This window comes from Ornithorhynchus anatinus, chromosome 16 (genome assembly GCF_004115215.2).
Source record: "Ornithorhynchus anatinus isolate Pmale09 chromosome 16, mOrnAna1.pri.v4, whole genome shotgun sequence".
NCBI lineage: Eukaryota > Metazoa > Chordata > Mammalia > Monotremata > Ornithorhynchidae > Ornithorhynchus > Ornithorhynchus anatinus.
The window spans coordinates 41,536,080-41,558,358 of NC_041743.1; the positions used below are offsets into that span (position 1 = coordinate 41,536,080).

The window sequence follows — 22,279 nt, forward strand, 5'->3', positions numbered from 1 at the left end:
CATGGGGCAGGTGCCCTGGGGTCAGAGCTACTGTGACGTGGCCCCACCTCCCCCAGCTGAGGGAAGACAGGGACTGGAAGACAACAGGGAGGTTCAAGGAAGCAGCTCCTCAAACCTTCATCCGGGACCCCTCCCCCCTCCATCACTAGGGTGGTCTTTGCCGTCTCCACCCCTCCAGGCCCCATCCCTGAGCTACCACACGAGTGGCCCACGCCCCCACTCCACCGCAACCCCCGGCCCCCACCATCGGCTCCAGCGCTCTCCGGTCACATAGGATCCCCGAGTCGAGGGGGGCTACTGCCCGGGGCTTGCGGGCCCTCCTCTGCAAGCAGCCCCCAGACAGCCCAGGCCACTCTGATGGGGCATCCTCCCTCCCCGCCGCCGCCGGCCCTCCCCGGCAAGCCGTTTGTCCCTGCCTGCTTACCGAGCCGATCGTGAATGTCGCCTTAATCGTTGCAGCATTTATTGTTAGGTGTAAGCGCTTAGTACAGGGCTCTGAACACGGTAAATGCTCAATAAATACGAACAGATGAATGAATGTGATGTTAGATTGGACACAGTCTCTTATCCCAGCGGGGGCTCACAGTCTAAGTAGGTGGGAGAATAGGTACTGACTCCCCATTTTGCAGATGAGGAAACTTAGGCCCAGAGAAAGGCGGTGGCTCGTCCGAGGTCCCCCAACAGGCAAGGGGCAGCATCGGGATTAGAACCCAGGACTTCGGACCCCCTCCACTAGTCTGGCTTCGCTGAAGGCTAAGCGTGCGCCAGGGCTGGGGCCTCTGAAGCTCCTCGAGGAGCTGCACCGGTGCGGCCATTTTGTCCGCGGGTTGACCCGCTCTCTCTCCTCAGCGGAAACAGCCCACGCCTCCCCTCCGTCCCGGGGCTGGCTTGGCCCGGGGCTGCGGCTGAGAAAACCCACTGATCTGCAGAGGCCTCCTGGGGCGGCTGGCACCTGCAGAGGGGGCCCCGGCCCCGGCCCCAGCCTCCCGAACCCCGCACCTGGCACCCCGACGCCCCCTCCTCTGACACGCGGGCAAGACCGGCTCCCGAGGGGCCGGCGCCCTTGGGCCACGGAGGGACGGCAGTAGAGGCGAGTGTCGGCCGTGTTTGGTGGCGGCGGTGGCAACAGCTCTGCCTGGGGCCTCAGTGAGTCACGGGGCTGGATGCGGGGACGGGGACGGGGGCGGGCGGGAGGCGGCGGCAGGCGGGGACCAGCTCGTGGCCAGGGGCCCTTTGGCTTTCCACCTTCACAAGGCCGTGGGGCCTTCGGCTTCCCGGCCCCGCTGGGGACCCCCGCCTGCTTCCCTGTAGCTCTGCGGGATTCCGGGCCACGGTCACTGACTGTCATTCACACAGCTCGCTATGCACAGGGCCAGGCCGGAGATGGTGAGCAGCAGGCCCACCGCCGCCCCTGGGGAGACACCGGCCGTCAGAGAACAGCGGGATCACCACCATCACCCCCACACCCCCACACCCTGGAGATGGTGAGCAGCAGGCCCACCGACCCCCCCCAGGGGAGACACATACCATCACAGAGCAGCGGTCCCTCCTTTGTTATGGTATCTAAGCACTTACTATACACTAGGCACTACACTACACTAAGCGCTGGGGTAGATACAAACTAATCAGGTTGGACACGGTCCACATCCTGCACGGGGCTCAACAGTCTTAATCCCCATTTTCCAGAAGAGAAGGGAAGTGAGTTGCTCAAGGTCACAGGGCAGACAAGTGGCAGAGCCGAAATCGGAACCGGGGTCCTTCTGAGTGCAAGGCCCGTGCTCTATCCGCTTGGCCAGGCTACTTCTCATGCCCCCAGGGCAACACAGGCGGGAGTGACAGGGGAAGGGCAGAGGTGTTAGCGTGGAGGCTTTGGGGCAGCCAGGACCTCACGGGCTGGAAAATCACTACCTCGCTGCTGTATCGGCCTCTACCCCCAGACAGCATCCCAGGTCTGCCTGCCCCGCCCCCCTCGTGGGCTCCCTCCCTCCTGGCTGGCTTCGGACTTACGTTTTCCACCGATGTCTTCCCCGAAGAACTGCCCGACTCCCAGCGTGATGATCAGGGCCAGCGAGTTGCAGAGGGGCACGGCGAGGGTCAGATCTGAGAGGGAGAAGGTGGGGTATCAGCCAGGGGCCCAAGAGGCCCAGCCCACGACTTCGCATTCTGGTTGCGGAGATGGGGAGAGAGAAAATGGACAAAAGCCAGTTCCTGGCCAGGAGGAGCGAATGAGCCCCAGGCCCGGCTAAGCTAAATGAAGGTGCTGGACCCAACGAAGCAGTGGGACAGGCTTCCTACAGGGAGATGCATGGCTGGAGAGTCTAAAGCTCAATCTTTCCAGAATGAAAACCCAATTGGCGGCTGTATTCTCCCTCCCTTCTGCTCTCCTGCCCCAAGCCTGGGTGCAGAGCTTACAGGTGTGTGTGTGAGATCTGTCACCCCAGCTCATGCTGGGCCTTTTTTTTTTTTTTTTAAGAAAAAAGGTATTTGTTAAGTGCTCACTGTGTGCCAGGCACTGTACTAAGGTAGGTATAAACTAGTCAGGTTGGACACAGCCCCTATCCCACCTGGGGCTCCAGGTTTAATGACAGATGAGGTAACTGAGGCACAGAGAAGTGAAGTGGCTTGCCCAAGGTCATACAGCAGACAAGGGGCGAAGCCAGGATTAGGACCCAGGTCCTTTTGACTCCCAGGGCTGTGCTCTATCCACTAGGCCACACTGCCTGTCTGCATGGAGGTCTTCGAGGACAAGGCACAGAAGGCTGTTCTTCTATCCCTTCCCAATGTTTTAGACGGGGGTTGTGCCTAGAGGGGACCCTCACTAAATGAGTGATTGGTAGGAGATATCGACCTATGTAAACCTTCAGTCCCTGCCTGGGCTTCAGCTCGTCCCCCAGGTCAAGGCCGTAGCTGGTGACCGACACCTCCCCTTCCCTCGCTCCGGTCTTTTTCAGGGCAGGGAGGGCCACAGCTGAGGCAGGTACCGCTAGGGAGGAGAATAGCTGTGGTATTGAAGTGTTTACTATGTGCCAAGCACTGTGATGGGTAAAAGGTAATCAGGTCAGGTTCCACCCGCACCTGGCACCCCGACGCCCCCTTCTCTGATGTGCAAGGAGAACAGGGAGAATGGTTATCGAACCTCCATTTTACAGATGAGGAAATTGAGGCAGAAAAGTTAAATAAGACCTGGGCTGGAAAGAGTCCCGACCTCCCGCCAGGCACACACGGAGAGACCCACCTGCAGAGGCCAGCGTGATGTAGAAGAGGAGGGAGCCACACTGGTTGAGGAGGAAGGGCACCATGTACTGGGTGGTGAAAAGGAAGCTGGTGTCAGCGCTGGGGTAACAGTCACCTCCTGACCCCTGCCCTTCCCACCCCACCCCACACCACCTGAGATCAATCGATCTTATTTACTAAGTGTTTATTGTGTGCAGTTGGTAGAGTACACTATAACAGAGTTGGTAGACGTGTTCCCTGCCCACAGTCAGCTTACAGTATAGAGGGAATGCAAAAAGCTTGGGTTCAGAGGGAGAAACTGAGGTAGAAAGCGTGCAACTTTCCCAGAGCTGGGGAACGGGCTTCCCTGCTTCCCCCAGGTAGGCCCTTTTCTGGGTAGGACAGCTCTGAGATCCCGGGGAAAGGACGGGAGCTGGAAGAGTCCACCCCCTCAGCCCACCAGCGCCTGCGAGACATCTCCGATGACCCCGGTCGGGTCTGCTCCGCTCCGCCCTTCAGTACCTTGTAGTTGAGAGCCAAGAACTTCATCTCCTCCAAGAGCTGTGGTAGCTGACCCCGGCCCGGCCCGGGCCCCCGGCCTTGGCTCCGCACCGCGTCCAGGCCCGCGGTGCCCGCCTTCAGCAGCGGGTTGGTGACACCCCACAGCACGGACACCAGCAGCAGGGCGCACACCTCCCCTGTGGTCATGGGGAGACCGGCTCATCTCCAAGAACCCCAACCAGCTCGGGCCTTCCACCCATTGCCCCCCGCCCAGCTCGGGCCCCTCAACCATCACCCCCTGCCCAGCTTAGGCCTCCACTCATCACCCTCCACCCAGCTGGTGCCCCCCACACAGCTCGGGTCCTTCACCCAGAGACGTCGGGGCAGAGTGGGGTGGGGGAGGGAAGGGGCGAGGCTGGGGGGGACGGGGAGGGAGACGAGGGCAGGACTGTGAGCCCGGTGTGGGCAAGGATTGTCTCTCTTTATGGCTGAAGGGTACTTTCATTTATTCAGTAGTATTTGAATGAGAAAAATGAGAAGCAGCGTGGCACGGTGGAAAGAGCCCGGGCTTGGGAGTCAGAGGTCGAGGGTTCTAATCCTGGCTCTGCCACTTGTCGGCTGTGTGACTTTGGGCAAGTCACTTTACGTCCCTGTGCCTCAGTTCTCTCATCTGTAAAATGGTGATGAAGCTTGGGAGCCCTGCGTGGGACAACCTGATGTCCTTGTATCTACCCAGCGCTTAGAACAGTGCCTGGCACATAGTAAGTGCTTAACAAATACCAAAATTATTATTACTACCCAGCGCTTAGAGCAGTGCCTGGCACATAGTAAGTGCTTAGCAAATACCAAAATTATTAATATTATTTATTGAGCACTTACTATGTGCAGAGCACTGTACTAAGCGCTTGGAGTGTACAATTCAAGCGTTTAGTAAGTGCTGTGCACACAGAAAGAGCTCAATAAATATGACTGAATGGATGAATGACTGACGCTTCGGGTGGGGGCGGGCAGGGTCCAGGGGAGGGACAGGGATGCTCAGGGGTGGGAGAAGATGAAACAGTGGAATTTACCAAGTGTTTACTATGTGCAGAGCACTCTTCTCAGTGGCTGGGAGGGTACATTAGGATGCAATTAGCAGCCGCCTTCCCTGCCCACAACGAGCTGGCACTGAAATGGCATGCCGAGAAGCAGCGTGGCTCAGTGGCAAGAGCCCGGGCTGGGGAGTCAGAGGTCATGGGTTCTAATCCCGGCTCCGCCATTTGCCAGCTGTGTGACTTTGGGCAAGTCACTTCACTTCTCTGTGCCTCAGTTCCCTCATCCGTAAAATGGGGATTAAAACTGTGAGCCCCACGTGGGACAACGTGATCACCTTGTATCCCCCAGCGCTTAGAACAGTGCTTTGCACATAGTAAGCGCTTAACAAATACCACCATTTATTTTTTTTTAATTTTTTCAAATCCCGGCTCAGCCACTTGTCAGCCGGGTGACTTTGGGCGAGTCACTTCGCTGCGCCTCAGCTGCCCCATTCGTGAAATGGGCATGAAGACTGTGAGCCCTTGGTGGGACAACCTTTGCTTTGCACATAGTAAGCGCTTAACAAACGCCATGGTTGTTATTATTATTATGAGCGAAGGAGAGCGGCAGGGAGGCAGCGGGCCGGCCGGGGGCAGTGAGACCAGGAAAGGGGGGGAAAAGAGGTCTACCCAAGGGAGGCAAGGGATGGGAGGGCGGGGATCCTTGGGGTCAGAGGTTGGATGGTGGGAAACGAAAGGGGAATTTCCCAGGGGTCCGCACTGGGCGACGGGGAGATGGAAGGATGGAAAGAAGATTGGAAAGCTGGAAGGAGGATGTTCCCCACCCCCGGGTCCAGGGGAGGGGCGCCGATGAGGGGGAAACGCCGAGGTAGGCCCTCACCCCAGTTGGCCGCCATGGCAACCGGCGCGGCTTCGACTTCCGAGTCAGGCCGGACTCTGGCCCTCCCTTGCCCGTGACCCGGAAGCAGTTTCCGTGGCCGCCCCTTTCTGCCAGGCCGCACGTTGCCCGGCCCTTCCCGGGACCGGTCCCTGCTCCTGCTCCTCCTGCGTCTGCCGCCGCCGTCGCCGTCGCCGCCGCCGCCGCCATGGTGCGGGCTTGGGGAGGGGGCGGCCCGGGGGGTTGGGAGCCCCGGGCCCCGGGGGAGCGCCGCTGCCGGCGTCTAACCCCTGCCGTCTCCCTCCCCGCAGAAGCCGATCCTGCTGCAGGGCCACGAGCGCTCCATCACCCAGATCAAGTACAACCGCGAGGGAGACCTGCTCTTCACCGTGGCCAAGGACCCCGTGAGCCCCACGCCGGGACGGGGGACGGGGACGGGGGGGACACGGGGACGAGGGGCCGGACTGCCACCCGCCCCGGACAGCGCCAACGGCGGGAGAGGCGCCCTGCACCCCCGCCCCATCCGCCACACGCTCAGCTAGTCCTCGTCTTGGCCGCCTGCGACCGGTCCCTCCCTCCCTACCCCCCCCCATTAAACTGTGCATTCCTCCGGGGCGGGGCCGGCGTCCGGCCGTGCCCAGAAATTCCTCCATGATAATAATAATGTTGGTATTTGTTAAGCGCTTACTATGTGCCAAGCACTGTTCTAAGCGCTGGGGTAGACACAGGGGAATCAGGTTGTCCCTCGTGGGGCTCACAGTCTTACTCCCCATTTTACAGATGAGGTAACTGAGGCACAGAGAAGTTAAGTGAATTGCCCAAAGTCACACAGCTGACGAGTGGCCGAGCCGGGATTCGAACCCATGAACTCTGACTCCAAAGCCCGTGCTCTTTCCACGGAGCCACGCTGCTTCTCTGCTTCTCCATCGTAGTCCACCATCCAACCTCAGACCCCAGAGGTCTCCTCCCCCCATTCCTTGCCTCCCTTCCTCCCTTGGGAGACCTCTTTCCCCCCCTTTCCTGGTCTCACTGCCCCCGGCCGGCCCGCTGCCTCCCTGCCGCTCTCCTTCGCTGATAATAATAATAACGATGGCATTTGTTAAGCGCTTACTATGTGCAGAGCACCGTTCTAAGCCCCGGGAAGGATGCAGGGTGATCAGGTCGTCCCACCTGGGGCTCACCGTCCTCATGCCCATTTTACGGGTGGGGCGACTGAGGCCCAGAGAAGTGACTCGCCCAAAGTCACACCGCTGACAAGTGGCGGACCCGGGATTTGAACCCATGACCTCCGACTCCCCAGCCCGGGCTCTTGCCACTGAGCCACGCTGCTTCTCGGCGTGCCATTTCAGTGCCAGCTTGTTATGGGCAGGGAAGGCGGCTGCTGATTGCATCCTAATGTACCCTCCCAGCCACTGAGAAGAGTGCTCTGCACATAGTAAGCACTCGGTAAATTCCATTGCTTCATCTTCACCCACCCCTGGGCACCTCTACTCATCTCTCTGTACCCGCCCCGTAGCAGGGGCCGCGAGGGTCTTGCCCCACCCCAGGTCAGCCCGCCTGATGGGCCACTTTTCTTTGCCAGATCGTCAATGTGTGGTACTCCGTGAACGGGGAGAGATTGGGTACCTACAACGGGCACACCGGAGCCGTGTGGTGCGTGGATGCCGACTGTATCCTTTGGCCGGTGGTTTTCTAGAGTTGAACGGGGGCACGGGGCGGCCCGCTACCCTCCCCCCAGCGCCGGGGGAAGGTCTGACGTCCAAGAGGAACCCACGACTGAGTGGTTAAACCGAGGGCCCTGGATCGCCGTCGCCTTGAGGAGCGGAGATGCTGGCGCGAATGTTGCGGGGGCCTCTCAGCAGAATGGCCCCCTTCTCCTCACCTCCCCCCGTGCCCCTTGGGAGGGCAAGGGAGTGAACCGGTTGATATTCCTTAACCGTCCCCCACAGGGGACACCAAGCATGTCCTCACCGGCTCAGCCGACAACAGCTGCCGCCTGTGGGACTGTGAGACAGGTAAGACTCAGAGCTCGGTCCTCAGTCCCTTGAGAGCGGAGGATTCGGTGACTCGGGTCATCGCCTGGAGCCTTCTGGGGCATCGACTGGGAAAGGCCCCAAGCCGCCACTTGAGGGATGGAGAGGGAGAATAGAGCCTCGGGCAGGCTTGCGAAGCCGTGAATCAGTTCTGCTGGTGTCTCCTCTCCACCCCGGCCCCAGGTTCCGCTTGGGAGTCCCCTCTGAGGGTTCCCTCTGAGAGCCCTAGGGTGACGGGAGCACTAGGCCTGAGGGCACAGAGCGCCCACCCTGCCCCGAAGCGGGGACCAGGTGGCCGGGACCGGGGAAAGGGCCTTTCCCTACGGCCCTGGACCGGATCTCACGCGTGTGAGTGTGGCCCCCAGGGAAGCAGCTTGCCCTCCTCAAGACCAACTCGGCTGTCCGTACCTGCGGCTTCGACTTTGGCGGCAACATCGTCATGTTCTCCACGGACAAGCAGATGGGCTACCAGTGTTTCGTGAGCTTCTTTGATCTGCGCGATCCCAGCCAGATTGGTGAGGAAGGAGGGCCGGGGTTTGGGGAGGGGGAAGGGGTGGGCGGGGCCCCAGACTTGAGGGCAAGCATGTCGTCTTTCCTCTGGGCAGAAAGTAATGAACCCTACATGAAGATCCCCTGCAATGACTCCAAGATCACCAGCGCCGTGTGGGGGCCCCTGGGGGAGTTCATCATCGCTGGCCACGAGAGCGGCGAGCTCAACCAGTTCAGTGCCAAGGTAGGGGAATGCGAGGTGGGCGGGGAGGTGAGGGGGGCAGGGCCCCTAGACGAGGTGGGCTCGGGCCATTGGGCAGGGCTCCCGGGCACCGACGACCCATCTGGCCTTTGCAGTCCGGCGAGCTGATGGTGAACGTCAAGGAGCACTCACGGCAGATCAACGACATCCAGACTTCCCGTGACATGACCATGTTCGTCACCGCTTCCAAGGACAACACGGCCAAGGTGGGGTCTGACTGGGGAGAAGGGACTCTCCTGCCTCCCTCCGTCCTCTCTGGAAAAAGCCTTAATCCTCTCTCCCTCTGCCCGCAGCTCTTTGACTCCACGACCCTCGATCACCAGAAGACGTTCCGGACGGAGCGGCCCGTCAACTCTGCTGCCCTCTCCCCCATCTACGACCATGTAAGGACCCGGGGTCGGGGGCCTCATCGGGGCCCGTTCATCCTTCCGTCCGTCCCCCTCCACCCTCTCTGGGAGAAAATGCGATGAAGACCCGTTTTTAGTTTTCTAAACTGTAGTCAGCAGTGGGGAACGTGAAAACCTGTTTCGTTAGGCGGCTACCTGAACCGGCCCCGGAGAGGCCAGAAACCAGCCCGGGGCCTGGAAGGGGCAGGAGTGGATGGGGTTGAGGGGATCAGAGTCTGGGAAAGGGATGGGCGCACAGCCCCGGGACGTGTGGGTGCCCGCTGACTGGTCTGGGCCTCTTCCCTCATCCAGGTGGTCCTCGGCGGTGGGCAGGAAGCCATGGATGTAACCACCACCTCCACCAGAATCGGCAAATTCGAGGCGCGGTAGGTTGGGGGCACTGGCAGGGATTGCAGGGGCCGGAGGGTGGGGGTGGGTCTGTGCCAGGGTAGACCCTAGAGCGGCCTCATCAGACTGTTACAACTTCAGCATTTCTCTCTCTCACCCCTAGGTTCTTTCATTTAGCGTTCGAGGAGGAGTTTGGCAGGATCAAGGGCCACTTTGGACCCATCAACAGTGTTGCTTTTCACCCGGACGGCAAGAGGTAGGCGCCTGGCCCGGGGTGGGGGCGGGAGGGTGAGGGGGCCAGGGGCGGGGTGGGGCGGTCCCCAGGCTGCATCTCCGACACGTGTCCCCGCCCCTTCCAGTTACAGCAGCGGCGGCGAGGACGGTTACGTCCGCATCCACTACTTCGATCCCCAGTACTTCGAGTTTGAGTTTGAGGCCTGAGGAGTCTGTGACCCCGGGGAGGAGGCGAGGCCAGAACCCCATGGGACCTCTTGGCCAGGAGTCTGTCGTAGAACTGTGAACGTTGAGAAATAAATTTCCCCAGGAAATTACTTCCCGTGCAAATGTAGAGATGTCGGGGAGAGGGCAAGGTTTCCTCTGGAAGTGGCCTCCCATGCATGCGTAGAGATGGGGTGTGGGGTGAGGGCGTCGGAGACAGATGGTCCCTCTGACGAGGGAGGTCGCATTTAGCCAGCAAGCACAGCTTTCTTTATTGCCAAAGTTCCGCGCCATCTCGTCTCGCCCAAACCATGGCGCCTCCCGGAGCCGGGGGCCGGGGCACGCGCATTCAGCCCTCCGCGACTCCCCTGACGGCACTGCCGCCTGCCACGTGGCTCCTTATCCCTTAGGCCTCCCAGATAGGCCCCGCCGGGGCCTCGCTGAGCTGGGTTAGCCACTCCGCCGATGGCCAGAGAGGGGGCCGCGGCCTGCCCGGCCGAGCCCCGGCCGGGGCCCTGGAAGTACCCGCTGGGTCACAGGCTTTAGCCTTCGTCCCCTCTGTCGGCGGCCAGGGTCGGCGGGGGTGGGGTCTGCCGGTGGTCTCGGCCCAGGGGCCCGGTGTCCCGCTGCGAGGTGACGCTCCACAGCTGGGCCCAGGCCTCCTCCGTGGGCTCGGGGGCGCGGAGCCAACGGAGGAACAGACCTGTGGAGGTGAGGCTGGGGGTGAGGGGCTGACCCAGGAGGCGGCGGGGACCACCTTGATACCCTCCAGCCGGGCGGCCCTAAGCCCACCCCGCTGACGGACTCCCAAGCTCCTGCTCCCGAGGGGGCCGAAGGAGGGTTTGGGCTTCGTGCGCCTCACCTTGCCACAAGCGCAGGCTCTGGGGTTCCACGGAGGGCCAGATGGCCAAGTCTGTGGGGGTGTAGAGCGGGTTGCGGAGTCGCCGCTGCAGGCCCGCCTGGCCCAGCCATGACCAGAGCGAGTGGGTCTTGGCCTGGACTTCGCACAAGCACCTGCCAGGGGAGGCGGGGGTCAGGGCCGGGCCAGGGCGGCAGCGGGCACCTGCCTGCCCCGCCCAGCCCCCTCGCGGCTCACCTCTCCTTCTCGCTGTTGCAGAGGAAGGAGCCGTAGGGCGAGGCGTAGGCGTGCTCAAACAGGGTCAGCAGCAGCCCCTCGCCAAACTCCAGCGCCAGGGGGAACTGGCGGCTCAGCTGCCACACGCAGTCGAGGAACAGGAGGAACGTGGGGGCCTCGTGTTTGGGCCGTGCGTGCGAGTAGGCCGAGCGGGCACAGCGCAGCTGGAAGGGGTGCCCGGCCTGGAGAGAGGGTAGCAGGCTGTGTCCGGGGCGGGGACTGGCCCGTCCCAACCGCCCCCCACGCGAGGGGCCCCCGTGGACGACAGGCTTGAGGAGGGTCCCCCTGCTGGGTGGAGGGGCGATGTCCCATCCCCACTAAGGACAGAGGCCGGGGGCGCCCGGGGCCCTACCTGGATCCACTCCCGTTCCAGGAGCGCCTGGAAGCCTCGGAGCGTGCGGCAGTCGGGGTCCAGGATGACCTGGGCGAGGGCCGTCACCAACAGCGTGGTGTCGGTACCCTCGGGCCCGTGTACCAGAATGCAGGCCCCTTCCCTGCGGGGGCAGGGACGCAGTCCGCTGGGTGGGGTGCCCGGACGGAGCCGGCCCCTGCACCACCCTCTGCCCTCCTCCCACAGTGGACAGCGGCGTGCTGTGTTGCCACTTGCTGAGGTTTGTGGGAGAAAAGTGGGCAAAGGCTACCTTCGTTCTCTGCAGCTTCCCACGAGAACCAGATGTGAATGTGTCTGGGGATGAGGGGCTCTGAGCCCCTTCCCCATGCCCGGAGAGCATCCCTCTACATCTCCCCCATGCCCAGGCCGTTCCCCTGGGGGCCTCCTCTGTAGGGGCCTCACCTATCCATGCCCTGCGCTGCCAAGCAGGCGGTGCCCAGCGCTTCCTTCACGTGTGCCAGCCACTTGGAAGCCTCCAGGCGGGACAGCCAGCGGTCCATGCTGAGGGACGGGTCATTGCAGGACTCCACCAGCTTCGTGAAGCTGTCCTGAAGGGGCCGGCCCCTGCGGGGGACGGGAGGGGGCTGAGGCCGGGGACGGAAGGGGGCTGAGGCCAGGGCCGGGAGGGGAGGGCCGGCCCGGTGTCCGCCCGCAATGGGGGGCGAGGGAGGGAGGCGGAGGAGCGCGGGTTACCTCTCCAAGGGCCGGTGCAACCGCTTCCAGCCGAGGTAGCAGGACTTGGCCTCCGTGCCACCCCCGGTCACCCGGGCCTGCTTGGCCGCCTGGGTGGAGCGCGTGTCCAGGACGTAGCCGCGCCGGTGGCCCCCCAGGACCGCCCCTAGCAGTTCCTCGTCCTCCCGGCACCGCCGCCGGTTGGCCCCCACCAGGGGTTGGCTGGAGCGGAGCATCGCCTGGGCGGGGGGCCGGGGAGATGCGGGGAGGCCAGGTGAGGGCCCGAAACCTGGCCCGAGGCCCCGTGGGGCGACCGGAGCCTCCTCCCCAGAAGCGGCCACGTCGGAGGGGGTGCCCAACCGGCCCACAGGGACTCACCGTTCCAGTGCGCCCGTGGTAGTAGCAGAGGACGGGGAAGCGGCCCCCTTGGCGGAAGCGGGCGCTGCGGACCAGGGCCTCGTCTTCAACGCCGCTGGGCACGATGACCGAGGGAGGGTAGCTGGCACAGACCCTAAAGTCTGCATTCACTGTGCTGAGCCTCCAGGCGTCTGTCTGGTGGACCGGGAAGGGGGCGAGGAAAAGCATGGGCATTGCCTGATCCCCCCCCCCCCAGTCCCCACCCCCAGGTGCCCTTCCCCACTTCCCTCCCTTCCAAACTGGCCTGGGCAGTGCCCGAGCCAGCCTTGTGCCCACCTCGCGGCTGACCCGCTGGTAATAGAGGTCATAGGGGTAGAGCCGCCACCCGTCCTCCAGCTTCATGGTCTGGGGGCGGTAGAAGAAGGGGTACGAGGTGATGACAGACTCCAGCGAAGACAGGGCCTGGGGGCGGGAAGGGCACGGGCTCACCCCTTGTCCTGCCCCACCCTGCCCCCGTGGCCCTCTGTCCCTCCACCACCCCAGGCCTCCGGCCAGGCCACCCCAAGCTCTGGGCGGGGGCGGTCGGTGGCCCCGGAAGAGAGGGGGCTGGCAGCGCCCACCTCGATGGAGCTGGCGATGTTGAGGCACTCCTCCATGCCCGCGATCTCCAGCTGCAACACCTGCAGGTCCTTGCACTTGAGGGTGATGGTGCCCGAGTTGCTGGCGACCCTGGCGGTAGAGGGGGTCGGGGCTCAGCGCCAGGGGCCATGGGGCACCAACCGGGACTAGGAGGGTATGGGGCACTGGGGGTGGGAGGGCAGGGAGGCCCAGAGGCGTGGGCGTGTTTTCGCTCGTGTGACCTTAGGCAAGTCCCTTCGCTTCTCTGCCTCAGTTCCCTCATCTGTAAAACGGGGATTGTGACCATGAGCGCCACGTGGGACGGGGACTGCGTCCACCCCGATTTGTTTGGATGATGATGATGGTATTTGTTAAGCGCTTACTATGTGCCAAGCAGTGTTCTAAGCGCTGGGGTAGATACAAGGTGATCAGGTTGTCCCACGTGAGGCTCACAGTCTTCATCCCCATTTTCCAGATGAGTGAACTGAGGCCCAGAGAGGTGAAGTGACTTGCCCAGAGTCACACAGCTGATAATGGCAGAGCTGGGATTAGAACCCACGACCTCTGACTCCCAAGCCCGGGCTCTTGCCACTGAGCCACGCTGCTTCTCCACCCCAGCACTTAGTATAGTCCCTCCCCACTTCACTCACTTGTAGAGAAGCAGCATGGCCTAGTGGAAAGAGCCCGGGCATGGGGATCAGAGATCATGGGTTCTAATCCCACCTCCACCACTTATCAGCTCAGTGACTTTGGGCAATTCATTGATTTTGGGCAAGGCACTTCTCTGTGCCTCAGTTCCCTCATCCGTAAAAATGGGGATGGAGACTCTGAGCCCCGCGTGGGACCACCCGATGACCTATAATAATGTTGGTATTTGTTAAGCGCTTACTATGTGCAGAGCACCGTTCTAAGCGCTGGGGTAGACACAGGGGAATCAGGTTGTCCCACGTGGGGCTCACAGTCTTAATCCCCATTTTCCAGATGAGGGAACTTAGGCCCAGAGAAGTGAAGTGACTTGCCCACAGTCACACGGCTGACAAGTGGCAGAGCCGGGATTGGAACCCATGAACTCTGACTCCAAAGCCCGGGTTCTTGCCACCGAGCCATGCTCTCTCCCAGCGCTTAGCACATTGCTTGACCCATAGTAAGTGCTTAACAAACACCATCATCATTATTATTCATTCCTTCAGTGGTATTTATTGAGCGCTTACTATGTGCAGAGCACTGTACTAAGCTCTCGGAATGGACAGTTCGGCAACCGAAAGAGACAATCCCTGCCCACCAAGGGGCTCAGTGGAAAGAGCCCGGGCTTGGGAGGCCGAGGTCATGGCTCCGAATCCCGGCTCTGCCACCTGTCAGCTGGGTGACTGTGGGCGAGTCACTTCACTTCTCTGGGCCTCAGTTCCCTCATCTGGAAAATGGGGATTAAGACTGTGAGCCTCACGTGGGACAACCCGATGACCCCGTATCTCCCCGGGGGCTTAGAACAGCGCTCTGCACATGGTAAGCGCTTAACAAATACCAACATCATTATTACAGTGCCCGGCCCCCAGAAAGAGCCCAACAAATGCCGTCATGACGATGATGCTGACTCCGGTCCTGGGTGCCCTCGGGCTTCTGCTCCCCGCCACCCCTCCCTGGCAAATGGGCCTTCGTCCTCCCCGCGTCCGGGCCCCGGACCCCGACCGGTCCCCGCCGGCCGTTAGCCGTTAGCCCGCGTTTTCCGCTCCCCGCCCTCTCCCGGGCCTCCGCCTCCGGGCGGCCCTCGGGCCTGCTCCCCCCCCCCCCCCGGCCGCCCCCCGGGGACCTCACCGCTTCTCGGCCGCATCCACGTTGCGCAGCAGCAGCCAGAGGTCGGTGGGGCCGCCGGGCCGGGCGACCAGCAGCAGGTGATGGCTAGTGACGCAGAGGGTGCCCCGGAGCGGGGCCGGGGCCGGGGTGGCCCCCCGCCGGCCCCCGGGCCCCGGCAGGAGCACGGCCTCGGCCCGAGCCGTGCGGATCAGCTCCGAGAACTCCATGGGCCGCGGGGCTCCCGGACGCCGGGGTTCCCCCCGCCCCCCGGCAGGGCCGGCCACAGGAACTGAGGCCGGGGAGCCGGCAGGATGGGGCTCTTAAGGAGGCCCCGGGGGCGGGGAGGCCGGAGGCCCGCCCGGAGGAGGCCGGCTCTTCCGAAGACGGGGAGACCCTACCCGCCCCGGGGCCCCGTCCCGGAGGGAAACTGAGGCCCGAGGCTGGCAGGTGGCCGGGGAACGCGAGCCCCGGGGCCTGAGCCTTCTCCCTCCTCTCCGGCCCCCTGCCCTCTGCTCCCCAGCCCTTTGGTGGGCAGGGGTCGGAGTGGGCTCTGTCCCCGACTCTCTTCCTCCGCCCGTTCCCCCTGTGTCCCGGCCCTCCTCTGGGGCCGGGCCCTTCGGTTCCACCTTAAAGGCCGAGCAGCTGGGTGGCAGCTGCCCGCCTTGGGGGCCCCCAGCACAGCTGGATGCCCCTGGCCAATGGGCTCCCTCGGGGGGCGGGCCTTGGCGAGGCATCCTTATTTTCACAGCCAACGCCCCTCCCTCCATCCCCCCCTGGCCCCAACAACCCCGCCCGCCTGCCCTTCTCCGACCCTCCCCGGGGGTCCCCACCCAGCTCCGGGCCAGGGTCTGTGCCCACACCCTGCCAGCAACCTGGCATGGCCGGCCCCCAGCGCTGGCGGGCTGCCCGGCCCCCTGGCTGGGGAGTTCTGGGCTGGCACCCTGCCAACCCACCTCCGCTGGGGCCCAGGCCCTTTCCCCTGCGCCTTTCACTTCTGCCCTTTATGCCCCCCCCGTGCCCTCCCTCTCTTCCTTGCCCACGGCCTCCTTGCCTCCGGGCCCCCGCCTCTCCTCTGGGACCCCGGTCCCCATCACGCTCTTGACCTCTGCCCCCAGCCTGGCTCCGGCTCCGGCTCTGGGCACCCGTGGTCCCCGGGGCTCGGCTCCGGCCTCATCGGGCACCGCCAGAGAGATAAGGGGTGAGAGGAAGAGGGAGGTGAAGGGGCAGAGAGGGTGTGCGGGGCGGGGTCGACGGCTCTTGCGTTGTTGGCGGCTTTCGTGTCCACGGAGAAACTTCCTTTCGGAGAACAGGGTGTCTCCTTCCCGCCGAGACAGACAATAAAATCAGCCGAAGGGACCGAAGGAGGAGAAAGGGCCTCCCTCCGGGTCATCACGTGAGGCCCGGCTTTATAGAGTTCCAGGGAAATCACTGCCCTCGCACACTCACCTTGGCACACTCGCCCTCGCACGCTCGGGCCCGGGAGCGGCTCCGCGGTCCCGCTCCCCTTCCCGTCCACCCGATCACCCCCACCATGGCCCTCGGACCCCTCAAGTTCAAGGATCTGGGCGAGGAGGAGGAGGAGGAGGAGAAGAACCTGGACAGCGTCAAGGCACTGACGGCCAAGCTGAAGCTGCAGACCCGGAGGCCGTCGTACCTGGAGTGGGCGGCCCGGGTGCAGAGCCGGGCTTGGCTGGAGGGAGGGTCCGGGCAGGGGTCCCCGGGGGAGAGGCAGGCCACGGCCTCGGGGGGCATCTGTGGCTTCGACACCATGGACGACGCCCTGCGATGGCTCCGGAACGAGCTGGTGAGTATGGGGCGGCGGGAAGGGCAGAGGGCATCAAGCTGGGCACCGAGCGGAACGTGATCCCCCCCAAGGTGATCCAGACCTGCTTCGTCCTCTTGACTGTAAGCTGATTATGGGGCAGGAAACGCGTCTGCTAAGCCTGTTGCATTGTGCGCTCCCAAACGCTTAGTACAGTGCCCTGCACATAGTAAACACTCAATACCATTGATTGATCGATTTCATCCGGACCCTCTCCCTCTAACCCTCAAATGCCCCAGAGACAAAGAGCTGAGATTGGGCCCAGGGCTGGACTCTTGCCACTGGGGCCATCCCGAGACCTCCCGAGACCTCCCGCCCTGTGTCACGGCTGGGACCCCTGCATCCTTCAGAGCTCCAGGAAGAAGGTAGGCTATAGTGGGTGGAGAGCAGAGCCCCAGGCCACGAGGTCTTGTATTACCGAAGCCCAGAGTTTTCTCCAACCCAAACGTGCAGCTGTCTCTGGCTAGCAGCCCAATAAACAGCCACCCAGTAAGAATCCAAGAAATGAGGGAGCCACATGGGCTTCAGCAATCTGCTTCCCTCCGCCCTCTGGCTCCAATCAATCATTCAATCAGTGGTATTTATTGAGCGCCATGTGCAGAGCACTTACTAAGTGCTTGGAAAAGTACAATACAAAAGAGTTGGTAAACATGATCCCCGTCCACAGGGAGCTTACAGTCTACAGGGGAAGCAGATATTAAAATGCATTACAGGTAGAGGAAATGGCAGAGTATAAGGATATGGACAAAAGAGCTGTAGGACAGGGCTGGGGTGGGTATCAAAGTGCTTAAGGGATCCACAGTCAAGTGCATAGGTGACACAGAGGAGCGGGTAGATGGGAATATGAAGGCTTAATCAGGAAAAGCCTCTTGGAGATGTGATTTTAGGAGGGTTGTGAAATAATGATGATGGTATTTGCTAAGCCTTTATTATATGCTAAGCACTGTTCTAAACCCTGGGGTAGATACAAGATAATCAGATTGTCCTACGTTGGGCTCACAGTCTTCATCCCCATTTTACAGATGAGGTAACTGAGGCCCGGTGAAGTTAAGTGACTTGCCCAAAGTCACAAAGCTGACAAGTGGCAGAGTCGGGATTCGAACTCATGACCTCTGACTCCCCAGCCCGGGCTTTATCCATTAAGCCATGGTGCTGGGTTGGGTGGTGGATCGCCAGATTGAAGAGGGAGGGAGTTTCAAGCCCGAAGTCAGGCAAGGAGCTGGGGGTGAGGTAGATGAGATTGAGGTACAGAGCACACAGATTAGATTGTAGTAGGAGATCAGTTTAGAACAGTGGTTTGCGAGCAGCAAGTGCTTAATACATACCAGCGATTGATCAATTGATCGAGAGAGCTGATTGAGTGCCTTAAAGTTTATGGTAAGGTACTTCTGTTTGCGGCTGAGGCGGATGGGCAACGATTGGAGGTTTTCAAGGAGCGGGAAAATGTAGACTGAAGAGTTGTTCAGAAAAATTCAGAGTTAAGTGTGGCCCAGAGAGGGGAGAGGCAGGATGCAGGGAGGTCAGGGAGGAGACTGATACAGTAGTCAAGTCAGGATATGATAAGTGTTTGGATCAGCGTGTTAGCGGTTTGGATAGAGAGGGAAAGACAGATTCTAGATATGTTGTGAAGAGAGAACAGAGAGGATTCTGTGACAGATCAAATGTGCTGGTTGAATGACAGTGATGAGTTATTAGAATAACGCCAAGGTTATGGGTTTGCGAGACAGGGAGGATGACGGTGTTATCTACAGGAAATTCAAGGGCAGGACTGGGTTTGGGTGGGAAGAGATCTTGGTTTGGGGCCAACCTGGTGGGCCACACCTTAGTGTATCTGCTTCTGTGGGCAGGGGTCTTCAGGGGTTCCAGTTGTCCCTGGGTCTGGGACATCTGGGTCGACCACTCTATTCCAGCCTCTCCACCTCCAGGGGCCTGAGTACCAGATCCTCCGGTTCACTGCTCCCACTTCTTCCCAGGACCCTGATGGCAAAGCAACTGGAACTCCCTGGGACCCCAACTGCCCCCATCCCCCCGAATCTCCCGAGAGAACTGGAGATTGATCTTCTCTGACTTCCATCAGCCTCCTAGAATTGACTCTTCCCAGCCTCAATTAATCAATCAACCGGTGGTATTTATTGAACACCTACTGATTGCAGAGCACTGTACTGAGTGCTGAGCACTGTACTAAGTGCTTGGGAAAGGACAGCAATCCATCAGTGGTATTTATTCAGCACTTAATGGATGCTGAGCACTCTCCCAAGCGTTTGGGAAAATGCAATACTCTAGAGTCGGTAGACGTGATCCCTGCCCGTGAGGAGCTTACAGTCTACGGGGGGAGAAAGACATTAAAATAAATTACAGAGAGGGGAATTAGTAGAGTATCAGGATTTTAACATGAGTGCCGTGAGGAGAATAATTATCATAATAAGGATTCAGGCAGCAGCCGGTAGTCTGGACTGAGCAGGGGGAAGCTGGAGACAGGGAGAAGTTGAAGACAGAGAGGAGGCTGCTGAAGCTAGTACGGTACAGTAGATTGATACAGTAGCTTGATCAGTCAGTCAGTTGTATTTATTGAGTGCTTACTGTGTGCAGAGCAGTCTACTAAATGCTTGGGAGAATATGCTATAACAGAGTGGGGAGTCACAGTCCCCGTCCACGATGAGGAGAAAGGCAGACATTACTATAAATAAATAAATTGCAAATGTGTACATAAGAGCTGTGGGGTCAAGGGAGGGGTGAATAAAGGATGTGAATCCAAGTGGAAGAGCGAAATAATAATATTTCTAAAACACTTACTTGGTGCCAAGCATAGTATTAAGTGCTGGGGTAGTTACAAGATAATCAGGTGGGTCACAGTCCCTGTTCCACATGGGACTCACAGTCCTAAGTAGGAGGAAGAACAGGTTTTCAATCCCCATTTTACCAATGAGGAAACTGAGGCACAGATAACTTTAGCTTTCAAAAGGTCACCCAGTAGGTAAGTGGTGGAGCTAGGATTAGAATCCAGATCCTCTGATTCTCGGACCTGTGCTCTTTCCACTAGGCCACACTGTTTCTCTAGTGCTGAGTGATACGGTAAGAGCTGGAGCCGGGTTGGTGGCTGTTTGGGTGGAGAGGAAAGGTGGATCCAGGAAATGTTGTGGAGGAACCAACCACTAGCAGCCTTTAGCCCACAGGAGGGAAATACCAGTGGGTGGCTGAAGGGAGAAACTGAGTCACAGAAAGGGCCTGTATCCCGCTGGCAGGGATTTAACCCTTTTTTCTTCCTCGGTCCTCATGATGGCTCTTCCTCTTCCTTACTGACTCCCACCAGTGACAACTGTGTCACCCTGCCCATGGGGGTGGGGGTGGCCTGCAGTCGGTGGGGTCTGTCCCATCTTCCCCCTCAGATTCCCTGAGGGCAGGGACCGAATCTATTCTCTAAGGGCGGGGAACCCCTGAGCACTCTCCAGGCTCATTCATTCATTCAATCGTATTTACTGAGCACTTGCTATGTGTGGAGCACTGTACTAAGCACTTGGGAGAGTGCACTACAACAATAAACAGACATTCCCTGCCCACAGGAGCTTACAGTCTACAGAGGAGAAAGAGGGGAATATAAATAATTAAATTACAGATTTGTACCTAAGTGCTCTAGGGCTTGGAGCGGGGATGAATAAAGGGAGCAAGTCAGGGTGAGGCAAAAGGGATTGGGAGAAGGGGAAAGGAGGGCTTAGTCAGGGAAGGCTTCTTGGAGGAGATGGGCCTTCGGGAAGGCTTTGAATGGGGGAAGAGTAATTGTCTGTGGGTTATGAGGAGGGAGGGCGTTCCAGGCCAGAGGCAGGACGTGGGCGAGAGGTCAGAGGTGAGATAGACGAGATGGAGGCACAGTGAGAAGGTTAGCAGTAGAGGCCCAGTGCGGGTTTTCCGGGGGCACTGATTCTCAGCCTCCGTCCCTCCCTCCGTCCCCGGCCAGCGGGAGATGCAGACCCAGGACCAGCAGCTGGCCCAGCGGCTGATGCGTCTTCGTGGCCAGATCCACGGGCTGAAGGTAGAGCAGGTGTGCCGGCGTCACAAGGAGCTGCTGGACGAGGCCACGTTCGGGCTGGAGGGCTGCCAGGAGGAGGACTCGGACCTGCTCTGCACCATCCCACCCCGGGCCGCCTTCCTCCTCTCCACCCCGCTCAAGCACATCGGCCTCACCCGCATGAACATCAACTCCCGCCGCTTCTCCCTGTGTTGAGGGGGTGCCCCCGCGGGGGCACCAGGGGGTGGGAGGGAAGGGGAGCCCACCACCCTCCCCCAACTCCCAGGACCCTCCGCTTCCCCTGCTTCCACCCCCTCCCCGCTGGCTGCGTTTCCTCTGGGGGGTGGGTGGGGTTAGTTGGGGGAGGGGGCTCAGATCAGCCCCCGCCTCCCTACTGTCACCCAGCTCTCTGACTCCACTTCCCGCACCCCCCTCACCCTGCCTCCCTCTTCCCCCTCCCCACACCTGGGCAAACTGTAGGCAGCTGCACCTGTTGGTGGCAGAGGTGGGCTGGGGTGGGGTGGGGGGTGGGGAGAAAAATCAGAGGACAAAAAAGGGGGTTCAGTAACTCTGACTTCCCAGCTGGGGTCTCGGGGGGCCGGGGATCTGGGACAGGGGAGTGTGGTGAGAAGGGAATGGGGAGCTATTATAGAAGAAGAGGGATCCGCGGTGGACGATGGTGGGGAGGGGGGAAAGGTTCTAGATCTCCTCAAAAACATGCACATACACAGCTCGCACACACCTCACACATCACCCTCGCGCACACACACACACAATACGCACACTCAAACGCTACACCCTTTCACACCCGCGTACACACACTCCCCCCCTCTCTCTTTCTCTCTCTCTCCCGGGATTGTCAGGGGCTAAGCCAAGCCCGTGTTGGAAGAGATGGAGCTAGAAGGGGTGTGTCTATTGGGATCCCATTTCTGGCCTTGGAGGAGAGGGTGGGATTAAGGTTTTGTTGCCGATAGCCGGGCAGACCGGGGGTGCCGGGGAAGGGCGGAAGGAGAGAACGAATAAAGGAAATGGATACCAACGCAACTCACCCAGGATCAAGTGACATTCCTCCCAGCTGAGTGGTCCCGGGCCTATTTCCGGGAAGAAAAACAGCAGGGAGGACAGAGGGGTGGCCTCTGACCCAGAGAAGACCGCATGGCCCCGTACGTTCAGACATGCGTGTTCACACATATGACCCTGGAGCCTGGGGGTTCTGCCTCAGTGGGCCCCTTGAAATCCTCACATACACGACCCCCCGGCCCACTGGTTCCCCCAACAGCTGCTGTTCCTGTCAGCCCCCACCCCATGGTGGTCTCCGGCCTGTGGCTGGGCCCAGATCAACAGACGGCAGGCAGGTGGTGGAGGCCCCGCTTCATATCACAGCTGCCTGGTTTGACACACAAACTCTGGAGCTCTCAAAGCGTGTGTGTATGTGTGTGTGTGTGTGTGTGTGTGTGTGTGTGTGTGTGCATGTATGCATGTATCCCCACATGTTCACATCTCTGAGTCTCTGTGTTTTGCTTTTTGCCCCCATCTCCACTTCTGCCTCTCTGTTTGGGTATTTTTCTCCATCTGTGCGTCTCTCCTTACATGTTTCTCAATCTCTGTTTCTCTTGGTTTCGTTCTCTGGTTCCCCCCGCCTCCTTCTCTTTCTCGTGCTCTCTCTCTCCTCATCTCTTGCCCCCCCCTTCTCTTCTTTTGTTGCTGCTCCCCTTTCTTTGTCTGACTTTTTCATCTTTGGCTTCCTCCCCTCCCTCTCTCCCCCCTCCCCCACCATTTCCTGCCTCACCCCACCCCCTCCCCAAGCCTCAGGCCTCTGGTCCCAAGGTGATCGCAGCGACAGTTTCCACCTCACAAACCCCTACAATAGCTCTGTGGTCTCCACTTACCCCGGCAGCGGCAACAGCAG

The 22,279-nt window shown here is 60.6% G+C and overlaps 4 protein-coding genes across 5 annotated transcripts; 2 read left to right on the plus strand and 2 right to left on the minus strand.

The window, feature by feature from the left end:
- Positions 1 to 435: 435 nt before the first annotated feature.
- On the minus strand, positions 436 to 5,705 carry TMEM234 (transmembrane protein 234). The gene is made up of 5 exons (XM_029080427.2): positions 5,629 to 5,705; positions 3,736 to 3,911; positions 3,236 to 3,302; positions 2,008 to 2,100; positions 436 to 1,411 (listed from the first exon to the last, which is right to left on the minus strand). The coding sequence occupies exons 1-5, from the start codon at positions 5,642 to 5,644 to the stop codon at positions 1,335 to 1,337; spliced, it is 429 nt and encodes a 142-aa protein (XP_028936260.1). The 5' UTR covers positions 5,645 to 5,705; the 3' UTR covers positions 436 to 1,334.
- A 22-nt stretch (positions 5,706 to 5,727) lies between these two features.
- On the plus strand, positions 5,728 to 9,694 carry EIF3I (eukaryotic translation initiation factor 3 subunit I). Its single transcript, XM_029080423.1, has 11 exons — positions 5,728 to 5,836; positions 5,937 to 6,029; positions 7,208 to 7,295; positions 7,575 to 7,640; positions 8,024 to 8,173; positions 8,264 to 8,391; positions 8,505 to 8,615; positions 8,703 to 8,792; positions 9,108 to 9,181; positions 9,307 to 9,399; positions 9,503 to 9,694. The coding sequence occupies exons 1-11, from the start codon at positions 5,834 to 5,836 to the stop codon at positions 9,582 to 9,584; spliced, it is 978 nt and encodes a 325-aa protein (XP_028936256.1). The 5' UTR covers positions 5,728 to 5,833; the 3' UTR covers positions 9,585 to 9,694.
- A 134-nt stretch (positions 9,695 to 9,828) lies between these two features.
- Positions 9,829 to 14,873, minus strand: LOC100078268 (myotubularin-related protein 9-like). 2 transcript variants are annotated; one of them, XM_029080421.2, is made up of 10 exons: positions 14,567 to 14,873; positions 12,757 to 12,865; positions 12,473 to 12,598; positions 12,158 to 12,331; positions 11,801 to 12,018; positions 11,510 to 11,671; positions 11,069 to 11,210; positions 10,678 to 10,898; positions 10,444 to 10,595; positions 9,829 to 10,284 (listed from the first exon to the last, which is right to left on the minus strand). In XM_029080421.2, exons 1-10 carry the CDS (start codon positions 14,770 to 14,772, stop codon positions 10,124 to 10,126), a joined length of 1,671 nt encoding a protein of 556 aa, XP_028936254.1. In that variant the 5' UTR covers positions 14,773 to 14,873; the 3' UTR covers positions 9,829 to 10,123. The 2 variants fall into 2 exon arrangements, with proteins under 2 accessions (XP_028936254.1, XP_028936255.1); XM_029080422.2 differs by lacking the exon at positions 14,567 to 14,873 and adding an exon at positions 14,281 to 14,422.
- Positions 14,874 to 15,933: 1,060 nt separating this feature from the next.
- On the plus strand, positions 15,934 to 20,666 carry FAM167B (family with sequence similarity 167 member B). Its single transcript, XM_001509260.5, has 2 exons — positions 15,934 to 16,349; positions 20,320 to 20,666. The coding sequence occupies exons 1-2, from the start codon at positions 16,077 to 16,079 to the stop codon at positions 20,584 to 20,586; spliced, it is 540 nt and encodes a 179-aa protein (XP_001509310.3). The 5' UTR covers positions 15,934 to 16,076; the 3' UTR covers positions 20,587 to 20,666.
- Positions 20,667 to 22,279: the final 1,613 nt, after the last annotated feature.